Raw genomic sequence first — 9,651 nt, 5'->3', positions numbered from 1 at the left:
GATTTATAGAAGCAATATCGGTCATGGAAAAAGTATGAGGGATTCGAATTATTATATCAAAATCAGCCTAATGAGTGACGCAACATCCATTACCATTAAGTTCTAGAATTGAGCACTAATTCCCCTCCCACTGACCCTCAAACCCCCACAAAACCACAACCATTAAGCTAAAATTGCGCGAAGGGATCACTCTCTTGTTCTTGGCCAAAGCCCACGTCTCGGTTGGCAAATTAGAGTGACAATTGTGTTTTCCTCGATTCCCAGTGGAGCCCCTGGGCTTATCAAAAAGTGTGTGAACATGAATATTTCTGTTGCAGAATATTCTCTTGACTTTAGGGACAAGGGCGTTGTATTTAAAAGGGTTGAAAGTTTTCATTGCCAAGACAGCGCGAGAGAGAAGATATATGATCATGAGCAAAGCAATGGACATGAAGGGTTTGTTTCACACGTTGAAGCCCTTCCTCGCTGTGCTGTTCTTGCAGTTCGGGCTGGCGGGGATGGACATCCTTTGCAAGGTTGCCCTAAACAAGGGCATGAGTAGCTACGTGTTCATCGTCTACCGCCACGCCGTCGCCACCATCGTCATTGTCCCTTTCGCCATCGTCCTAGACAAGTCCCTCTCTCTCTCTCTCTCTCTCTCTCTCTATACCATATAATCAAAACTAGTACATGTGAGAAACATTTGAGTGCTTTTTACGAATTCGTTCCCGCTCGACGATGTTCCCCGTATCGATGACAAGCTTTGATAACTTTATGGGCGGCGTCTTTCCATACGTCCTTGTTGTTTCATCGAGCGACTTTTATTGGGCCAACGCTTCCACGTTCTCCTTGCTTCGTCTAGTGTTGGTTAAACGTGAAGTCTTGACTTTGGATTAATTGATCATGTTAACGTTTCTTCCTCAGGAAAACGAGGCCGAAAATGACACTCCCCATCTTCGTCAAACTGATGGTGCTTAGCTTACTGGAGTAAGTAACTTAATTAACTTACTATTATCGCCACAAATTACACAATCGTAAGGTTTCATCAGAAATTGTTCGTGACCACCTTTGGCATGTGGTTTCATTCTTCTCTCCCTCAGGCCAGTCATCGACCAGAACTTGTACTTTTTGGGGTTGAAGCACACGACGGCGACATTTGCAGCAGCCATGTGCAACATTCTTCCGGCCATCACCTTCGTCATGGCTTGGATCATGCGGTAATGAACGTGTCTGCTCTCGATACAAGCGGATCACTACATCATTCCCATTGGATCTTATGACTCTTTTCACAATAATATCGACTTTTCACCACAAAAAAATATCAATATATGCTAAATTTTTTGCTAAAATTGGATCCAATCTTGGTCCAACGTACATACCCAACAGAACAACAACCAATTTTTCTACTTTTGGAGAACTGTAATGAACTCTATCCATCAAGAACACAATATGATAGTTGTTTCACCGTAAGGTCTGACCTTCCTTTTGATAATGGCTATGGTTTAGCTTTTGAAGACAATTAATGGCTTTTCAATCACTGTTGGCATAGGCTTGAGAAGATTAAAGTGAAGAGCGTTCGGAGCCAAGCCAAGGTCCTTGGTACACTAGCAACGGTCGCCGGAGCCATGACAATGACGCTAATCAAAGGCCCCGCTCTCGAACTATTTTGGACAGGAGGAGGAGGGACGGCCTCCAGCAACATCCCGAATGGGAGTTCTCATGGTGGGATTAGCCTCAAGAACTCCATCAAGGGTTCTCTCATGATCACTGTTGGATGCTTCAGCTGGGCTTGCTTCATGGTTCTCCAAGTAATTGATCTTAATCTAGTCGGTCTTCTCGTATCGGATCAGTAGGTAAATTTAAGTTTATCCAAATTAGTGTCTCACGCTCTCAAAAGAGAAGCTCTCAGAGAACGGCACAGTGTCATTTTTTTTTTTTTTTGGGGGTCAAAAGCCTAATCATAAACAACAGTAGCACACTAATTTGCACTGTTCTGGTTTCTTCGTAATTTCTAACAGGCGATAACACTAGAAACATATCCCTCCGAGCTCTCTCTCACGGCTTGGGTATGCTTTTTGGGGACAGCAGAGGGCGCCGTCGTGGCTCTAGTCATGGAAAGAGGAAACGTCGCCGTTTGGTCCATCCGGTGGGACACCAATTTACTCGCCGCTGTCTACAGCGTAAGCACTCGCAACTTCACCATTGTCAGCCGTTTTCCTCTCCAAACTAACTTACGAAAATTAAGTGATGAGTTGTGATCTCTTCCACTATTATCACTTCTTGTTGTTGGTGATCCTTCATTATGAAATTCCTTAGGACATCGATTGAACCCAGGCTATATAATGTCTTCCTTATTTATTCCTTTGTTAGTTTTAGCACATGCATGTGAGTTATACCATGATCGGTAAATGCAGGGAATAATGTGCTCGGGAGTGGCTTACTACATTCAAGGTGTGGTCATGAAAGACAGAGGGCCGGTTTTTGTCACAGCCTTTAGTCCTCTAGGCATGGTGATCGTCGCTGTTTTGAGTACCTTCATCTTAGCTGAGCGGCTTTTCTTGGGAAGGTACTTTCTTCTTCCTCATCAAAATTCTCCCCTAATTTCCAAAAGTATACTATGCCAATCGATCTTGTTAAATTAGGGTTATCGGCGCCGTCGTCATCGTGGCCGGTTTATACCTTGTTGTGTGGGGCAAAAGCAAGGACTACGCATCTTCCTCTTCGCTGTTAGACAAGCAGAAAGCGTTGCCGACAAACTTGGATGACCCCGGAGGCAACGGGAAGGAGAACTCTAGTCATGAGATAATCAAGATTAGTACGTGTAACGACAAAGGAACTCCGGAAACTAACGGAAAATGATCGGTCATTCGTAGGTATGACATTTTGTAGCGACATAAAGTATACTAATTAAGAATATTCGACCTGATTAGTCGTGTTTTCGATAAACAATCTTTGCAATTGTCAACGTTATTCGAACCTTCGAATTATGTACATACCATGGTACCTCGATGTTTTCACAGAAAGCAACGTGAATCGGTGACTTCGACTCTTCACTTTTGATTCTTCTTTTACAAGATTTTATGATGCTTGCACTTTCATTTTTAAAATGGCAGATTTTTTTTTTTAGGGAGAATGAAAAATAGAAATCACAAGTAGATGAAAATCTGCCCAACACTGTCTATTTTTTTCTTTTGTTTGGGCCCAACTTTTGTATCAAGACAATGTATTAACTCGCATTGGGCCGGACACTGTAAAGGACGAGGTTGAGTTGATCCATCATGTACAAAAATTAGTCTTTCTCGGCCTGGTCCTTGTGGACCCAAATATGTTGAACAAGAAATAATAAATCCCATTTAAATATAAGCTTGAGAGTTATCTAGAATCGGTTTGGTAACACTCCAGATTCTCTGATTCTTATTCTTTTATTCCTCAGAACAGATTCTGTTTGATAATTTTTCTGCTCCCGAGAACAAATAGGAACAGATTTGGAACAAAAACAAGAAGCCAAAAAAAATTGTTTCTTTGTTCCCGAAAACAATTTTAAGAAATAAGCTCACTCAAAGAAAATAATCAATCAAAGGGAAACAATGTCATTTTTAAAAATGAATTCAGTGTTACTCAATACTCGTCTTTACAACCATGAGTCCACCATTCGTCCCCGCCTTTGGTCGCCACCGCCTTTGGTCGCCACCGCCACCGCCGGTCTCCACCACCGCCCATCGCCCCCACTAGTCTCCACCACTGCCAATTGCCACCATCGCCACCGGCCACCCAATCGCCGCCTGTCTCCACCTCCTCTGTCTTTTAGAAGACACTGTACATACTAAATTTCCCTCTTTTAGAAGACGCTCCAGTTCCTCCAGCAATGAGTGGATCAGTGCCGCCCTCACTTTTCTCACTCTGCCAAAACAGCTTGAGCTTTTTCTGGTTGTGGATGAATCTGTGCAGTGTGCATTTTCTGCAAGTGCTTCTTTATAAGGGACATTCTGCATCTGGTGTCATGGTGTTTGTGGCACTACCTCAGTTTCGTCACATATTGGTTTGTCCTTAACATAGAAAATATGCCAACAAGAGCTTAAGTCCTCAACTTCAGCCCCAAGCCAAGGACCCTTTGTGCAATCGTTTGCATCTATTCCCCTCTAAAAGGAACTTCCTCATCTTACCTTGCATAATATTCCATTCTCCCACAGGAAACAAAAAATGCGGCAGCCCTTCATCATAGGTATTGAACCACGAAGCATCTCCATCATAAGTCGATAAAACTCCCCGTTTTGAAGGTGAAAAGAGCGAGAGATTTATTCTAGCTCTACCGTACTTTATTGGTGTTAACTCCTTTCGACTCCAAAGCCGCATCCAAGACTGGCCCCATTTTATCAGCTACTCGTCGAACCGCCTCCCCTCAATAAGAAGATTCAGCGTAAATTTCCCCAATAAGGTGAGGCTACATTCCCTCTGTTTGTCAGCTGTAATGACGCCATTCGCATTACAGCTTGCAGCATAAGCCTCAACTCCGGCATCAGCAGCAAGTCCTTCCTCCGGCACAGAGAGCATGATCAACAAAACACGGGCAAGAAGGACGAAAGCAGCGACAGGAGGCGGCTATGATAGAAGCTAGGATTAAGATTTAAAAGAAAAGGCAGCCCATAGCAAGAGGTAGGCTCTACCAAGACGCGAGAGAATTCTTTTGAATGAATGAATTACCATTTTCGATCTTCCTTGAACAGCGCTTTTCAAAACTAGGTGGTTCGACCAGTCTTTCCAAACAGGGTGCAATCAGAACGTAACCGAGTGAGGTCTACCGCTGTTCGTCTAAAGCTGAAATTTTTTAATGTTAAACCTCTCTCCCTTTCTCTCTCTCTCTCTCTCTCTCGAGAGAGAGAGAGAGAGAGAGAGATCCTAGAAGAATTCGCCATCAAAACTAAAAATCAAATACAAGAGAACTTAGCTATTCCCTTTGCGTTTAAAGTTACCATACAAGGGGCAAGAGACCATCTTTCCAGATAACGATTTTCAAAGAAAACAACGAAGTTGCTTGCAAAACAAACTAAAAAGCATCTGAGAGTCTTGTCGGATGTATCATACTTGGTACTTCCATCAAGAGTGATGAACGAAGAGCAGAGAGTAATCCTCCAGTGACAAAGCAAAAACAGATCATCACATTGAAAGAAGACGTAGATAGTTTTTGCGGGAATTATCAGCAACTTACCCTCATTCTCGAAATTCACTATCTACTTGTGCATGGAGAAGTATAACTACGACTCCCAGTGCAACCACTCTTAAGTGCTGTATTAAAGCACTGCTCCTGTCGCTGTGGACGCAGAGGCAATGTAATCAAAATGGTTTTCATACCAATAAGTCTCACCTGTTAACCTAAACAACCGAAGCGAAACTAGAGAAGAATACATTTGATCACAGAATGTTTTCTACATTCCAATGCCATGCTGGCTTTACCGCACTGAACATCATCCATGAGAACCGCATGTGCAAAATTTTCCTTTCCATTGCCTAGGGTCGGCCATAAGTTAAACCCAAGAAAGCTGAATAAAACCAAATCATGACAATAGGTGGAACTTCCAGATGTGGCTGTCATGGTTGGATAAGTTTAGCAGACACTTATCCAGGTAAAACTGCCCTTGCAAACCGAAGGACTCAGTGAGCAAATGACAACTCTTGTTTAGTGGACAAAAAGTTGTTACAAAAAGGGGCTTCGAGAACCACACCCTGGTCAGTACCGCCTCAAGCATACTTCCCCGCAGAAGGAAAAGGGTTCCTCAATCCAGGAAAAACATCTCCATCAGATTAACTGACATAATTCATAACGAGTAGAATTAAATATAGAAAACAGCATCACGAGGATACCTACATAATAGTTTAGACAAGGCAGATTACGACAATTGCTTCGCTCAATCCTCCCCATATATACGCTGAAGTTCTCGGGATGCAGCTAGATATGACTCTGAAAAGGGTAAATTGAGCTTTTTGAGAAGACTATAAAAGATGATAGTAAAATCGGACGATAACAACAATTCATATGATTCTTCGAAGTTCATCATGCTAAAGCAAAGCCAATGATGAGAGAAGGAAGTCAGCATTACCTTTCCAGAGACGGAAGGATTTTTGATTGATTGGCGAACCGGTAATAGTTTGCATGACTTCAAACAACATATTTTGGGGTGTGCTCCTGAGTTCCTGAACAATCCCATAGATGGTCTTTCCATTGTCGAAGTATATGTGGTTATTTGGGTGTTTGGTCTTGCAGCTAGCATGTCGTTCAAATTCATACGCATTGATTACCTAACAGTCCATTTCATCCTCGGTTCAATCAGTAGATTAAATTACCTAGAAGCAGCTCAACCAGATACAAGTCGAGAAATGCACTTACCTTTGTGAAATTGCATGACTGACAGCCGCATAAATATCCAGAACCACTAATCACACCACGGAGCTCCTTCTAAACAAAGAAACAGCTCCATATCACTGTAAGATGAAACTGTCAAAAATTTGTGAACACACCTAAAGTGACATTACCTCTCGTGACCATGCAGCATACTTCACAGATATCCCATCTAAAATGCCAGTTGATAGCAAGCTTCTGACATTTGAGGGGAAGTTATTTGAACCTTTCTTAGAAGTATTTTGCTCCTCTTTCTTCCGCGAGATATTTTCAATTCCAGAGGCAACAACTGAAGTAGAGCTAGGAAAAATATCGCTATTTGACTTAATTAACTGATTGCTATTGACTGCATCTGATGTTTGAGCAGAAGGCAGACCACAGAACAAGTTGTTACTGTATATCAGTCTCCTTGAGGAATTTGCATCATCATTGTCATGACTGCCAAAGGATATGATTGTGCTTTGCCCTAAACCATAGGAGTTACACATGGATAGACCATTGCTATCTTCATTATTGTAGATGTTACCTGCTGGAACAGAGATGTGATGCCCTTTGCCATAAATATGGCCCGTTGACATGGAACAATCATCTTCCTTGTAACTTTGACCCATAGACAAAACATTGTTATCCACGTGAATAGACATGGCATCACCATGCCCTTTGTACGTCTGCCCAGCACTCTCACCTTCAGTTTCATACAGTTTCCCGATTGACATGACACTGTTGCTTTCAGTCAGAACACCAGTCGCTGAGGATATGATGTTGCCATCTCCCATACCAGAAGCAAGAGCAGTTGATACAGGATTTTCTTCTTCCTTACAGAAAGATTGAGCTGTGAACATGCCACTGGAAGCCACCCTATCATAGCCATGTCCCATTGATAAAGGAGTCACATTGTCAGAGTCCTTAACATGGTTCACTTTAACTTTCCTCAGACCGCCATAATTAAGCCCTGATCCTGGAACTTCAGGCACATGAGACGTCGACAAGCCAAATGAAGAATTACTAGGAAAAAGGTCTTCATTTATTTTTTTCCCTATATTCAGTTTTTCCGCGCCACTAGATGAAGCACATCTTTCGTTATACTTGACAGCTCCAGCCGTTTCAGTATCAAGTAGTTGTTCAGAAAAATGGGCAGGGGCAGAAACTGTGTGAAAACCAGAAGAAAAGCCCCATGGGGATGAGTTCATGCTCAAAAGTCCTAAAAAGGAAGTGTTGCTTGGAACTTCTACGGCCTGTTTCTTGCTGGGATGCTCTGCCTCAGGGCCATCCATGAACCACTGTTGGGACCACTTGGCTTCTATTCTAGAAGTATTATCGTAAGCCATCTCATTGTTAGTTAAGCCTCCAGTATCTTTTCCTGCCCAAAAGCCCTGATTCTGGAAAGACTACCCAAATAAATGGCTTAGAATCTTGTATTTCAGTATAGACAGAAGACATACTTGTCATCCTTCACAAAATGTAAGAGAAGTTTTACCACCAAGACACCACCAGTACACATTACATTCTTTTGAAAGTGAACAAAGCATTTCTCATATTAACGTCAAGCGAGACACAACCATCAAAATCACATGCTTACAATGCAAAATGTAAAGCTTCCATGGTGAGTTTCTGCTTAATCGCAATTTGAAATTTAGAAATTGCTTCATCTTAATTATTCCTGGAGACAAATTGTTCAGTTTTGACTCTTTGAATCAATCAAACAATCCTTAAACCATTGAGAAATTATTAGAAAGCCAACTACATAGTATTAGTGGAAAAAAGAAAGAACAGAATCCTTAGACGATGCAAAATGCATAAAGTAATTGGACAACAGAAAATTTAAAATTGCTTCAAAATAACATGTCCATGGGGCAAATATTTTTTGTGCGAGCACTTCAAAATTCTTAGTAGCAATACGGGTTAACTCCTTACAGTGTCCACAAGCAACTCACGGTGTACATAGGTAAATGTACAAAAACTGAGAATCAGAAGGATAAGCGAGTTCTCCAGATCCAAAAACAATGTTGCAGCTCTCAAGAGCTCATACAAGAACAAACACTCGAAGAAATCGATTGGTATAACCTTAGGTCCTTCCCATAAAATAGTGCAATACTAATAGCTCGCACAAAAGGAACATGACAGCCAGTGGAATGTATCTAAGCTCCAAGCTCAGTTGCAAATGCACAAAGATCACAAAACAGCATGTGCCCTCAATAAAATCTCAACCTGAGAAAACCACATTCACATATAATGAAATAGAGCGTACCATCTCTCTCAGTACAACACAGGATAGCCTAAAGTTCCGCTCTTTGCACTTCTCATAAGCTGAAAGGGTCAAACCAACAGGCAAAGCACTTGAAATGCACAAATTCTCATCAGCGACGCACTTGCCCTGGTTATAAGCTGTTCGATTCAACTCCAAACACGCCCTCAACAAGCGTTTCTAAGTCGAAGACAGTCCATACACATGCCTGCCACGAAGAAAGAGACAATCCACTCAGGTTCTGCGGGAACAATCTCAAAATTTCCTAATTTGTCCACGATTTTGCTATGCAACAGCAAAATCACTGCATGCAAGAGAATAGTCGGATTTCTAATCCGACAAATACCCATTCACGAAACTCTAGTTCGCGTAGCTCTATTCATCGTACTCATTCTCTCACAGAACGAAGGAAGAAAGAAAGAGACCAATCCACCGCCAAGCGAGAGATGTCACGAACGCCATAGAATAGGTAAACTTGCAAACAACTTCACACAAAAAAAAAGGTCGAATATAACAGTTTGCATCTCCCACCGCACCTACCATGACGGAGTAGAGGCATGAAACGGAAGTACGATCGAAGAACGCGCCGGCGACCGTACGGACGCGGATCGCGGCGAGATCTGAAGATTCTTACGAAACTGGGGAGAGAGAGAGAGAGAGAGAGGGATAGAGAGATGGATTTTTCAGGTTTTCTTTTTTTCTATCGTCAGAGAGGAAAATGATGCCAGATGGTGCCCTGCACGATCAGGGTTCGTGGAGGCATCATCACCACCGTACACGTGGGTAAACGTACGCTCGCTCGAAAGCAAGCTCTCGGTCACTTGGTGGGCAGTGATGGGCCCTGAAAATTGGGCCCACGTAGGGCCCGTCATCTTCTATTTATTTATGAATTTTTCAATCTAATTTTAAGTCTTTGACCAAAAAAAAAAAAAAAAAAAATCTAATTTTAAGTCCGACCCAAAAAAAAAAAAAAAAATCTAATTTTAAGTGGGGCCTGGTTAACTCATTATCTAATTTGACCCCTACCCCCGAG

The 9,651-nt window shown here is 42.2% G+C and overlaps 2 protein-coding genes across 7 annotated transcripts; one reads left to right on the top strand and one right to left on the bottom strand.

Moving 5' to 3' along the window:
• The first annotated feature begins 367 nt into the window (after window positions 1–367).
• Window positions 368–3,102, top strand: LOC115749744 (WAT1-related protein At2g37460-like). Its single transcript, XM_030686704.2, has 7 exons — window positions 368–613; window positions 904–966; window positions 1,080–1,196; window positions 1,529–1,787; window positions 1,998–2,159; window positions 2,394–2,545; window positions 2,622–3,102. Exons 1-7 carry the CDS (start codon window positions 405–407, stop codon window positions 2,836–2,838), a joined length of 1,179 nt encoding a protein of 392 aa, XP_030542564.1. The 5' UTR covers window positions 368–404; the 3' UTR covers window positions 2,839–3,102.
• A 2,205-nt stretch (window positions 3,103–5,307) lies between these two features.
• On the bottom strand, window positions 5,308–9,337 carry LOC115749743. 6 transcript variants are annotated; one of them, XM_030686698.2, is made up of 7 exons: window positions 9,159–9,337; window positions 8,622–8,826; window positions 6,508–7,761; window positions 6,362–6,430; window positions 6,075–6,273; window positions 5,839–5,935; window positions 5,308–5,749 (listed from the first exon to the last, which is right to left on the bottom strand). In XM_030686698.2, the coding sequence occupies exons 2-6, from the start codon at window positions 8,622–8,624 to the stop codon at window positions 5,883–5,885; spliced, it is 1,578 nt and encodes a 525-aa protein (XP_030542558.1). In that variant the 5' UTR covers window positions 8,625–8,826; window positions 9,159–9,337; the 3' UTR covers window positions 5,308–5,749; window positions 5,839–5,882. The 6 variants fall into 6 exon arrangements, with proteins under 6 accessions (XP_030542558.1, XP_030542556.1, XP_030542559.1 ...); XM_030686696.2 differs by having other exon boundaries at window positions 5,843–5,935; XM_030686699.2 differs by having other exon boundaries at window positions 5,308–5,729; window positions 5,843–5,935.
• Between the last annotated feature and the right edge of the window lie 314 nt (window positions 9,338–9,651).

The sequence above is a fragment of the Rhodamnia argentea genome, chromosome 7 (genome assembly GCF_020921035.1).
Source record: "Rhodamnia argentea isolate NSW1041297 chromosome 7, ASM2092103v1, whole genome shotgun sequence".
Taxonomy (NCBI): Eukaryota; Viridiplantae; Streptophyta; class Magnoliopsida; order Myrtales; family Myrtaceae; genus Rhodamnia; species Rhodamnia argentea.
The sequence above is the reverse complement of the archived record's forward strand: the minus strand, read 5'-3'. Positions and strand labels throughout refer to the sequence as shown.

Bases quoted from the DNA above. Each gene is read 5' to 3' on its own strand.
- LOC115749744 (XM_030686704.2), top strand. From the start codon at position 405: ATGATCATGAGCAAAGCAATGGACATGAAGGGTTTGTTTCACACGTTG. The intron at 967-1,079 runs GTAAGTAACTTA...TCTCTCCCTCAG, and splicing joins ATGGTGCTTAGCTTACTGGA to GCCAGTCATCGACCAGAACT. The intron at 1,197-1,528 runs GTAATGAACGTG...CTGTTGGCATAG, and splicing joins GTCATGGCTTGGATCATGCG to GCTTGAGAAGATTAAAGTGA.
- LOC115749743 (XM_030686698.2), bottom strand. The intron at 6,431-6,507 runs GTAATGTCACTT...TTCTTTGTTTAG, and splicing joins ATGCTGCATGGTCACGAGAG to AAGGAGCTCCGTGGTGTGAT. The intron at 6,274-6,361 runs GTAAGTGCATTT...ATGGACTGTTAG, and splicing joins AGTCATGCAATTTCACAAAG to GTAATCAATGCGTATGAATT.